The 10,768-nt window shown below is 47.4% G+C and overlaps 1 protein-coding gene across 1 annotated transcript in view; it reads left to right on the top strand.

Moving 5' to 3' along the window:
• The first annotated feature begins 1,183 nt into the window (after positions 1-1,183).
• Positions 1,184-10,768, top strand: part of Gtf3a (general transcription factor IIIA) — a 22,847-nt gene continuing 13,262 nt past the window's right edge. The window contains exon 1 of the mRNA XM_057764700.1: positions 1,184-1,468. Coding sequence (XP_057620683.1) covers positions 1,184-1,468 — 285 coding nt within the window. The remainder of the gene's footprint in view (positions 1,469-10,768) is intronic.

Raw genomic sequence — 10,768 nt, 5'->3', positions numbered from 1 at the left:
GCTCACAGACCCGCTCCTCCATCCTTCTTAGAAGCCAGCTTGTTGGATCTGAAGGTGACTCGTTCTCCTGGATTATAGAAAGGAGGGTTCTTAGGTCAAGAACAATTAGCTTGCCATTTTTTTTTATCCCATCATTAAATTCCTCTATAAGGAGACTCAAACATCTCCAGGGATTGTCCTGTCATGTCTTACAAAGGGCAGGTATTTGTGTTCAGCAGTCCAGGACGGCTCTAAAAAAAATGTTTTAAAAATAACTGGTGCTCCACGGGAAACCACGGGTACAAGTTCTGAGAGAAGAATCCCAGAGTCTGATGGGCATAGCACATGTTAGGAGCCAGAAGGACCCAAGTTCCCATCAACAGATAAAGCAGAAGTGGGAGCTGAGGCAATGTGTTACACCTTGTTACATTTTCAAAAAAAGGATCCTCTTTTGAGAGACACAAAGACTTGATTTTATGAAGGTGATACCGGACCGTCTGTTCTTGCAGAGGACCCGGGTTCGGTTTCCAGCACCCACATAGAAGCTCACAATCATTTGTAATTCCAGTCCCAGAGGATCCAGTGTCCTGTTCTGGCCTCTGTGGGTACTGCACACATGGTGCACAGACATACATGTGTGGGCAAAAAAAAAAAACAAAAACCTTACAAGCCGGGCGGTGGTGGTGCACGTCTTTAATCCCAGCACTCGGGAGGCAGAGGCAGGCGGATCTCTGTGAGTTCGGGGCCAGCCTGGTCTACAAGAGCTAGTTCCAGGACAGGAACCAAAAGCTACGGAGAAACCTTGTCTCGAAAAAAAAAAAAAAAAAAAAAAAACCTTACATATAAAATCAATAAATAACTGTAAAAAGGGGATACGATGGGAATCAAGCTTTGAAAAACCCACACTTGACTAATAAAGAAGACAGAAGCAATTATTCACAGAGGGACTTTTAGTCAAGGCATAAATTCAATAAATGTGTAAATTACATATTTGGAAATAGCTTTGAAAATGGAATTGGAGTTTTATGACTTATAATTAAAGTTTGGGGTTAAGATTCTTCAGGAAAAGAAAATAGAAGCCTGTATAAAGCCCACACCTTGTTTCTGGAGAAGTAACCTGGGGCAGGTTTTTATGGCCTCAGGAGGCTTTAGTGTAGGCTGCCAGTCTCTTCCTAATTCCCAAACTGCTGCTTGCCTTCTCTTTATGGTGGGGCTGAGCTTCCTGGACTGGCTGAAGTATGGGCCTGCCCTGGCTGATCTCAGCGGCACAGAGCCACAGCTCATCTCCGGAGCTGGCCACGTTGTGGTGACGGTGACAGTGGTGGTGGAGAGGCCCAGCCGGAGCCGCTGCTTAAACTACCCAGCCAGGGGAACTGGGAGGAGAAAGAAGCTCAAACAGCCCTTCCGTCGGTTACAGCCGTCGGTTACAGCCATCCGTTACAGCCGCGCTGTGTTTCGGTTATGGCCGCACTCTGCCGCACCAGAGCTGGTTAGCTGGTTGCAAAGGCTCTTCAGGAATCTCCTGTGTCAAGAATTCAAGATAATCACTGGTTATCAAGACATATAAATTATAACCCAGGGGCTAGAAAGATAACTCTCAACCAACAGTGAGAAGCACACTTCAGTGCCCAATCAGGAGAAGCAGACTTCAGATTCCAGTGCGCACCTAACAGTCTGGGCATCCTGTGAATGTCTGTAACTTCAGCTCTGAGGGACCTCATACCTTCCCAGGTTCATGCACCTGCCCACACACATATGCCCAAACACTCGGGCAGACACACATATATCCATACATGAAATCTTGGCTAACACTGGGGCTAGCGAGGTAAAGACACGAGACAAGAGATGGTGACCTGAGTTCAATCCTGGAATTCACATGAAAGTGGAAGGAGAGAACCAACTCCACAGAGTTGTTCACTGACACACACATTCACACACTTACACACACACTCACACACTTACACACACTTGTACACACACACACATATTTGTGACTTAGAAACAGGAGCATGAACAGATGGTGTTCATGTGAGTCATGCATTTGCGTGTTAAGGTAAAACTATTAAAATGTTACAGGCAGATCCTGAAAAACAGTGTACCAAGCAAGCAAGCCCACTTAACTAAAGAGACACTAAGGTCACACGAACAACAGGAAATTAAACTTACAGGGCTGGAGAGATGGCTCAGTGGTTAAGAGCACTGCCTGCTCTTCCAAAGGTCCTGAGTTCAATTCCCAGCAACCACATGGTGGCTCACAACCATCTGTAATGAGGTCTGGTGCCCTCTTCTGGCCTGCAGGCATACATGCAGACAGAATACTGAGAATACTCTATACATAATAAATAAATAAATCAAAAAAAAAAAAGAAATTAAACTTACAAAGAAAGAAAGACAAAAAGAAAAAAAGACAAGAAAAAAAAGGCAACAAAAGTCTATCTGTCATTGTAAGGACAGCGCCGATGACAAAGCTTGCCCCTCCAGGTTACAGGAATTCCAGCTCTATGGTGATGTGCTGTCCAGTCAGCAGGCCTCCAGGGGAAAAAACCTAACCCTAACCGTGAGTCCTCTCAGGCAACTCTACTTCTGCCTAGTGTTAGTGATTAATAACTAACCATACTCATGGACTCAATGACCAGTTTCTTAGGTTACAAACAACTGAACGTCAGTCATCCTGAAAAATGAGCCTGTTAGTGCTGGCTGTCATTTACCTAGGAGACACTCGTCCCTGCTTAGGAGAGCCCGCCTGGCCCAGAGGTAGCTCAGGCTCTGGAATTGCATTGCAGCCCCAAGTCTCGCTGACCCAGCTTGGCACTCTGCTGCTGGAGCTGGGGCAGCTGCAGAACCTCTGCAGTTCACTCCCAACAGGCCTAGCTGCAACTCCTCTGGTTTCTGAGACTGAAGAAGGATGACATCCTTTGCCTCGCCCCTGCAGAGGCCCAGCTCCCTTGCAGGCAGGGAAGTGCTTGGATAACTAGCTGTATATCATTCTGGATGAAGGCTAAGTGGCTGGCTGTTAGCACAGCTCTGGGAAGTCTGGGTTGGCTTTCTCGTGTGCTTGAAAGAGTCTGTCTAGCTGAGCTGTGGTGGCTCATGCCTGTAATCTCAGCACTGGGGAGGCAGAGGCAGGAGGATCTCTCTGAGTTTGAGGCCAGTGTGGTCTACAGAGTGAGTTCCAGGACAGCCAGAACTACACAGTGAAACCCCTGCCTTGAAAATCCCTTCCTCCCCCCCAAAATATGGTGGCTGGAACAGCATCGGCACCTAGAACTTTCTCACTCGGGAGCAATACCTCTCCGTCTTGGGGTCAAAGGTGATTCTTTTTGAGAAAGACTGTAAAACATTAATGGTGGGTAAAGTTCTTTCTCAATCGCTCCATTCGTGAACTGGGTGGTGTTTCCCTGTAAAGGGCACTGTGTTTGCAAAGGGTAATTTGGAATTGGCAGCGCAACTGCCCCCTTAACTTCCTGCTGCCCTGAGCTAAGTGTGGCAGGTCACATCGGGAACCCGGGAAGCATCTCGGCGCTCGCTCTTAAGGCTGGAGCTGAGCCAGCTCCACTGGGACAAATGCTGAATATTTAGTGAGGACAGCAAGAAGTTTGGAGCTGGGGCTGGAGAGATGGCTCAGTGGTTAAGAGCACTGCCTGCTCTTCCAAAGGTCCTGAGTTCAATTCCCAGCAACCACATGGTGGCTCACAACCATCTGTAATGAGGTCTGGTGCCCTCTTCTGGCCTGCAGGCATACACACAAACAGAATATTGTATACATAATAAGTAAATAAATAAATATTTTTTTTAAAAAAAGAAGCTTGGAGCCATGAGAACTTCCCCGAGCCCATTTATCATCAAACCGCTTGGGCATGAATTCTCTGACAGCAGCGCACAGGGTAGCAGAAGCCTGCACCGCTGACAGCTAATCTTTGATTTTGCTCTAATCTCTCACTCCTAGACATCTGGGTGACCTAGGACCTTGGACACAGTCTGCATCTAGGAAATACTGTTTGCCCATCTCTCTCTCTCTCTCTCTCTCTCTCTCTCCCTCCCTCCTTCCCTTTTTCCCTCCCTTCCCTTTCCTTCCTTCCTTCCTTCCTTCCTTCCTTCCTTCCTTCCTTCCTTCCTTCCTTCTTTCCCTCCTTCTTTTCTTCAGCATGAGATAAGCTCTTGGTGAGCATTTACTGAGCAAACAGACGGGTGCTGCCACCTGCTCTGCACAAGTGGCCTGCTGCTCCCATGTCACTTAACGTCTTGCTAGAGAGGCACGGGTGTTACGTGGCATGGGCGGAACCAGGATGAGACCAGTGGAGCCAGGAGCTGGTACATAGGCACTTAAGCACTCCCTACAGGAAGTCAGTGAGCTCTGAGGCCCTTGTGAGCCCAGGGCTGAGGCTGGCAGGTACTTGTGTGTCTTCTGGGCAAAGATCAGGTTGCTTCAGGTGGGTGGGTGGGTGTGGACACATAAGGTAAGCCTTCAGGATTTGGGAAACCGGGCTTTAAAAATTAGTCTGATTCTATCTTAGCCTTTCAAATAAATGGCCAAAGGCATAATCTGAGTCTATTAATGCCTGAAGCATCAGCACCATACTGAAGTCTTGCTGTTTCCATGGTCTGTAGTCTTGAGACATGGCCTTCACCAACACAGGTTAGCAAAGGGCACTTCCTCCCAGCATTGGGCAGAAGTCACCTACATTAATGGGAGTATCTACTGGCTCCTGACAACCCTTTAGTCAGGGGGAGAAAAACTCTAAAAACTGTCGCATTAAATTTTTATTTTTTAAAGAAATTATGTGTGTGGGTGTTTTACCTTTATGTTTGTCTGTGTACCACATGCATGCAGTGCCTGTAGAGGCCAGAAGAGGGCACCAGATCCCCTGGAACAGAACTAGTAGTCTCCAGCCACCTTGTGGGAATAATACCAGCCAGTATCCTAGGCAATAACAGCAAAAACTCTATACCGCTGAGTCACCTCTCCAGACCCAATTATCACATTTTTTGAGGTGTCTTTTATCAGAAGTATGCAAGAGGAGAACGTTGTCCAGCTTACACAGAAGGCTGTTTCCTATTGGAGGACTGCAGTTCGTGTGTAAAGGGCACACGAGTCACAGCTGAAGCAGCCCCAAGGAGCTTTTCATTGTTCGAGCTGGACCCGCGGCTCATAGGACTGTGTGGAGCTGCGCCACCCAAGCTCAGGCAGCTGCTGCTTTGCCATTCACCCTCTGCCAATCTGACCCCAGGCGGGCGGGCACGCTTGCCGTGGTTCACGAAACTCAGCTTGTGTCGCTCCTATTTGTGTGGCAATGAAAGGCTTGCAAGAAATGATGGCCGTTCCTGGAGCAGCAACCGGAACCCTGAAAGCATACAGATTGATGTCCCAGAGCCCGTGGAATCCTGCTGATGAGTTACATTCATAGGAGGGCGTGGCTGCCAGCATTTGGCACCATCACAAAGCAATCAGGCTAATTGGTTATTGTCTCCTAATAATATAAAAATCCAAAGCCCATCATTGGAGCAAAGAATAAATCTTCCTGGATCGTGATCACACAGTTTGGCTGTTTACTTTAATCAAATCGTAAAAATAATGATCAAATTTGAATTTGATTGTGTGCCTATAAAGATAACCAGAGAACCAACACAAGAAACTGTCAGTCAAAGTCTTTTCAGACAATAGCTAGCATTACAGCATGCCAATGACATTTTTATCAGGTAGTTAAGTTAATTACTTGTGGTAAATGTGTTAGTGGGACAAGTATAGATTGCTGTCAACATTTGCTGACCACTTTAAAATGCTGCCCGACCATATGGGAGGAATTGAGGGCGTAATAGCATGCAATTTATTTACACCTGCTAATGTCATATAAAATCCAATAAAGAATTATGATTGGAGCGCGTGTTCCTTTTCCTCACCACAAGATGGCACTCTATAATTTTTTTTTTTTTTTAATTCTCCCTTCAGAAGCAACATTTTTTATTCTTTTCTGTCATGTCCTGAGCTTGGTACAGCATGAGCTCTGGGCCACAGTATCATCAAGACAAGACAGAAGGAGTGCTTTTCCCTCCCTTCCTTGTGGGGCGGAACCCACGCTTTCCCTCTTCTCCATCTCAGATTCAACAGGTTCTGGATGCTGTCCCCACAAGGGCTGGGTCCATTTGGTTTACTCTCTTGTTTTCCCAGAGCTTAAAGCCATGCATACAATTCTTTTTTTTAATATTTATTTATTTATTATGTGTACAATATTCTTTCTGTGTGTATGCCTGCAGGCCAGAAGAGAGCACCAGACCCCATTACAGATGGTTGTGAGCCACCATGTGGTTGCTGGGAACTGAACTCAGGACCTTTGGTAGAGCAGGCAATGCTCTTAACCTCTGAGCCATCTCTCCAGCCCCCATGCATACAATTCTATTTTTTTCTTTAGATGAAGAAACGGACAAAATGAATAGACTGCCCAGGTCCAAAGCTGAGAAGTAGCAGAGAGCCAGTTCCAGGTCATCTGAGTGCCATGTTCGTTATCTATGTGAGATACAGAGAAATCGATTTGCAATTAGATCTTTAGGGACGCTACATATGTGCATACACGCACATCCAGATGCTAGATTGCTGCGTGTTTACCTCACTATCGATGATGGGACCCCTCCTCCGTGAGCAATACAAAGTGGCTGAACACACAACAGCAACATACACAGCTGAAGAGGCAACTGCTTACTGGGTACACACACTTGCAGCGCCCTGGGGGAAGGCAATGCACGCCAGGATAACGCAGGTGTCGTAGTTTTGGTTTGTACAGAGAGCTGGTACTTGTAGAGATGGAAGAATGAGGTGATCAAAGAAGACTCTTGCCTCTAAGGACTTGCTGCTTGCTTGCTGGCTAGCTGCTCCTTGAACCTGTGTCCACGAGCTCTGAAGAACTAGAACACGGAAAATCCAGATGGAACTTTCCATTCCAGCTGCAGCAACACAAAGGCACTTTTGTTCTTTTTAGATCCCTTTAGAGAGAGGGAACGGGCCGTGGCCAGATGAGCCAGCAGCTGCCCCTACATCTGCTCGAAGCCCTGTTTTTAGAAGACAGCCTCATAGAGCCAGCTGTTTGTTCTTCTCTATGGCTAAACCTACAGCAGTAGTGGTCCTTTGGCAATTTCTTAGTGAGCTGGAGTTATCCTGCAGATGAGAGCCAGGGTCTTCCAGGATACAGCCTGCAGCTCTCCCACAGGACCCGGACATCTGGAGGAACACACAAACCCTCCTGCCTCCTTCTTCTCCACATATAACCCTTCACGTTGAAGAGAGATGGTTCTAGAGGCTAAAGTTGGCCCTGAAACCAGCAAGAAAGGATTGGTTCCAAGTCTCCCCTAAACTTCCTTCTCCTTTCATCTTGTAGTATTGGTCAGATGAGCATAGAGGCTAGGGATTCCTTGACCTTTGACTTTGGAATAAGACAAAGTCAGCGATCTAAAAGTTCCAAGAGAAAGAAAACCTGTTTCAGGCTTAAAAACCTGCCTGGCAGGATCTGGAAACCACCAGACTTTTGGCAATCTAGGTCAGGAGTCCACACTGTCCATCCGATACTCTAGCATCTCCTTGCTGCCAAGGCAATCGTGGCAATGCCTGTGGCACAGTATACATTCTATGGAAGACTGTGTGAATCCATCCCTCTCGGGTGTGACCTCTGGATCTAGTTGCTTTTATCTGACACCCCTTCCTCTGCCCCCACCCCCCAAAAGGACCCAAGGCTAGCTGGAGGAGGTCTGGGAAGATCTCTGGAGGAACTGACTCCTAAGCAGCCATCTGATAGGTGGGTGGGCATTTGCAAATTTTGGAAGATGGAGGAGGAAGGAGGCAGTGATAACACAAGAGATAACACAGTAGTCCTTGGCATCTGGTAGGATCTGCATAGGAGTGGGAGTAGGTGAGTGTGGTAAGGAAGGCAGCTCAGCCGAGCATCCTTGGCCATGATGGGAGTGGAAGAAATGAGGCCTGGACTTATCTAAGGTCTGTGAGACTTTACAAATTACATCAGAAAGGAACTGGGACTCTATCCCAGAGATAGTGATCACTCCTCAAACTGCTGGAGTTTGAGAAGGATCCCTGAGCAGCAGTGGAGAGAAAGGATCAGAGGTGATGGGTACAGATGCAATCTGTGGCTGAGGTCAGATGCGACTGTGGTAAACTGGATCAAAATGGTGTAACGGGAAGGGAAGAGAGATGGACGGATCCTGCCTCCAAAGTAAACCAAGAAGTCGGGCAGAAACGGTAAAAGGACTTCCCAGAGATGCCTGTTCATCTCAGTCAGGCACATTTCTGCTAGCTGTCGGGGGAAATTATCAAACACAAAACCCTTGCATGTGCTGCAGATGGAGACAGCGTGTTGGCGAGAGCCTGACCCCAAGGGTAATCAGAGAGCAATTAAGCCTCACTGGCTAGACAGAGTCTGGCTCCCTAGGACTAAAATGGACTTGAAGTGGGTGGCAGTGATTAGGGATGGGCTGGTGGTGCTCCCCCGGAAGAGCTATTAGGGCTGCAGGAGAAAGCCATCCGACCAAGGGAGAGGAGGGCTAATCAGAAAAGCCAGTGGGGAGTCACGTGACCAGTCGATAATGAAGAAGACTAAATGGAGCGTACCTCAACAGCCTGTCCACGATGCTAGATTATCTGCAAACATCACAGGGAACACGCAAAGAATGGGTGTGGAGACTGGGAGGCAAGTGCCCACAGTATAGCCAGGGGCGAGGACAAGCCACAAGTGACAGCTTGCCCTCTCCGAGCAATCAGACAGAAGCTTCTGTAGCCTTTCTGGAAGACTAGAGGCACAGTGGGACTGAAGCTGCAGGTGAGGTGTTGTGTGGCAGGGGACTCTCTTTTGCTTAACCCAGAGGCAAAATGGTTAGATTTGGTTTGTGAACCTTTGTCTCCTAACTCACGAAATTTATTTAGTGCTATTCATACAGTCACTCAGGTGTCAGTGTAAACCTACTGCTTATGGACACACAGTATTTTGTAATTGACATGCAGAGCACAGAAGTGGGGGTGATGAGAGTTAACCTCAGAACAGGTCCTCTCAGCCACGTGCTTGGCTCCTTTACACGGGTTAGTTAAGCCCTGCTACAGGGAGGAGGGTATGTGACTGACAGGGCAGCAGCAGCACAGAGGCCAAACAACCTGCTGAGATGACTTGAAACCGCCCTAGTGAAGGCTGTTGGCCAGGGTGACCTCAACTCTTTAGAGGAACCACTACGGGGTGGGGGTTGCTGCCTGAGTCACTTGCTGGTGGTGACTGGAACCAACCCACAGAGTTTTCTACTGTACCACCTGGGTGACAAAAGAAGAAAGAGCATGTTGGGCATGGTGGCCTGCACCTTTAATTCCGGCACTCAGGAAGCAAAGACAGAAGGATCTCTTGAGTTCGAGACTAGCCTGGTCTATACAGCGAGTTTCAGGCCAGCCAAGGCTACACGAATAAGACTTTGTTCACTGCTCAAATAAGAGGAAAGAGCAGATACTGCGGCTTGCGTTTATGGACAAAGCCTTGCGTTCAACTTCCAGCAGTTATGAAAAGCAGAACTGGGACAAATGGGATCCCTCACTGAAGTCTCCTAGGGCAGACCATCATGGGGATTGTGCGGTCTGCCCTAGGAGATTGCAGATTTTTACCATACACGCTCATTCTTAGCACAGTATACATCTGAGTTTTGGTTAGGAAGAAATATAAACTAGTTGAATTGAGGCTGAAGAGCTAGGTGAGTGGTTAGGAACACCGGCTGCTCTCCAAGACACTGGGGGTTCGGTTCCCAGCCTGCTTGTGATGGCCCCTGTAACTCAAATCCCAGGTATTTGCTGCCCACTTTTGGCTTTGGTGAGTACTGTACACACACAACACACAAATACACACGCAGCAAAGAAGACATACACATAAAATAATACAAATTGTATTTATTAGTACTTTTTGTTTGTTTATTTTTCAAGACAGAGTTTCTCTGTATACTTGTATCTGTCCTGGAATGCGCTCTGTAGACTAGGCTGGGTCAAACTCACAGAGCTCCAACTATCTCTGCGTCCTGAGTGCTGGGATTAAAGGCCATCACTGCCTGGTTACGTTTTCTAAATGACTGAATTCTGTGTCCGAGTCTTCTCTGGTTCCCAGAAGGCTCTTCTTCCTTCTTGCTCATCTCTTCTCTCCTTTGTGAGAACCCAGTTCCAATTCTAGAGTTACTTTGTGAAGTACAGAACTTGGGCTCTATATGTTGGTTGGGCCAAATAACAATTTCGCCCCTTACTTAGTGGCTAAACCACCACACATTTCTTTTTGTTTTGTTTTCCGACATGCATTTTAATTTTTTTGTGTTTGGTTTGGTGTTTTGTTTTTGAGATAGGGTCACTCTGTGTGGGACTTTGTGTGGAGACCAGGCTGACCTCGAACTCATAGACATCTGCCTGCCTCTGCTTCCCGAGTGCTGGGATTACAGGCGTGCGCCATGTCCAGCCCCACAACCAGCATTTCTTATTATACAGTTTCTGTGGGTCAGGAGTCTGGGCACAGTTTGTCTTTCTTCCCTTCAGGGTCTCCCCAGAGCCACTGGGAAGAAATGAGCCAGGGTTACTTTTCTGAAGGGCGGGGTCCTTTATGATTGCTGACTGAGAGCCTGGGGTCCTATCTGGCCGCTGGCCAGAGGCCACGGTTGGTACTTTACCACAGTGACTTCTTCAAGACAGGAGCTTAAAAAGTGTACCAGTCAAGAAGCTCATGGAAAACAAGGAACTTTCTTAAAAAAGATGGAAGTGTCAGTTGCTATAGATCTGAAGGGA

This window comes from Chionomys nivalis, chromosome 3 (assembly GCF_950005125.1).
Source record: "Chionomys nivalis chromosome 3, mChiNiv1.1, whole genome shotgun sequence".
NCBI classification, from domain to species: Eukaryota; Metazoa; Chordata; class Mammalia; order Rodentia; family Cricetidae; genus Chionomys; species Chionomys nivalis.
Note: the sequence above shows the minus strand (reverse complement) of the source record. Positions and strands in the feature narration are given on the sequence as shown.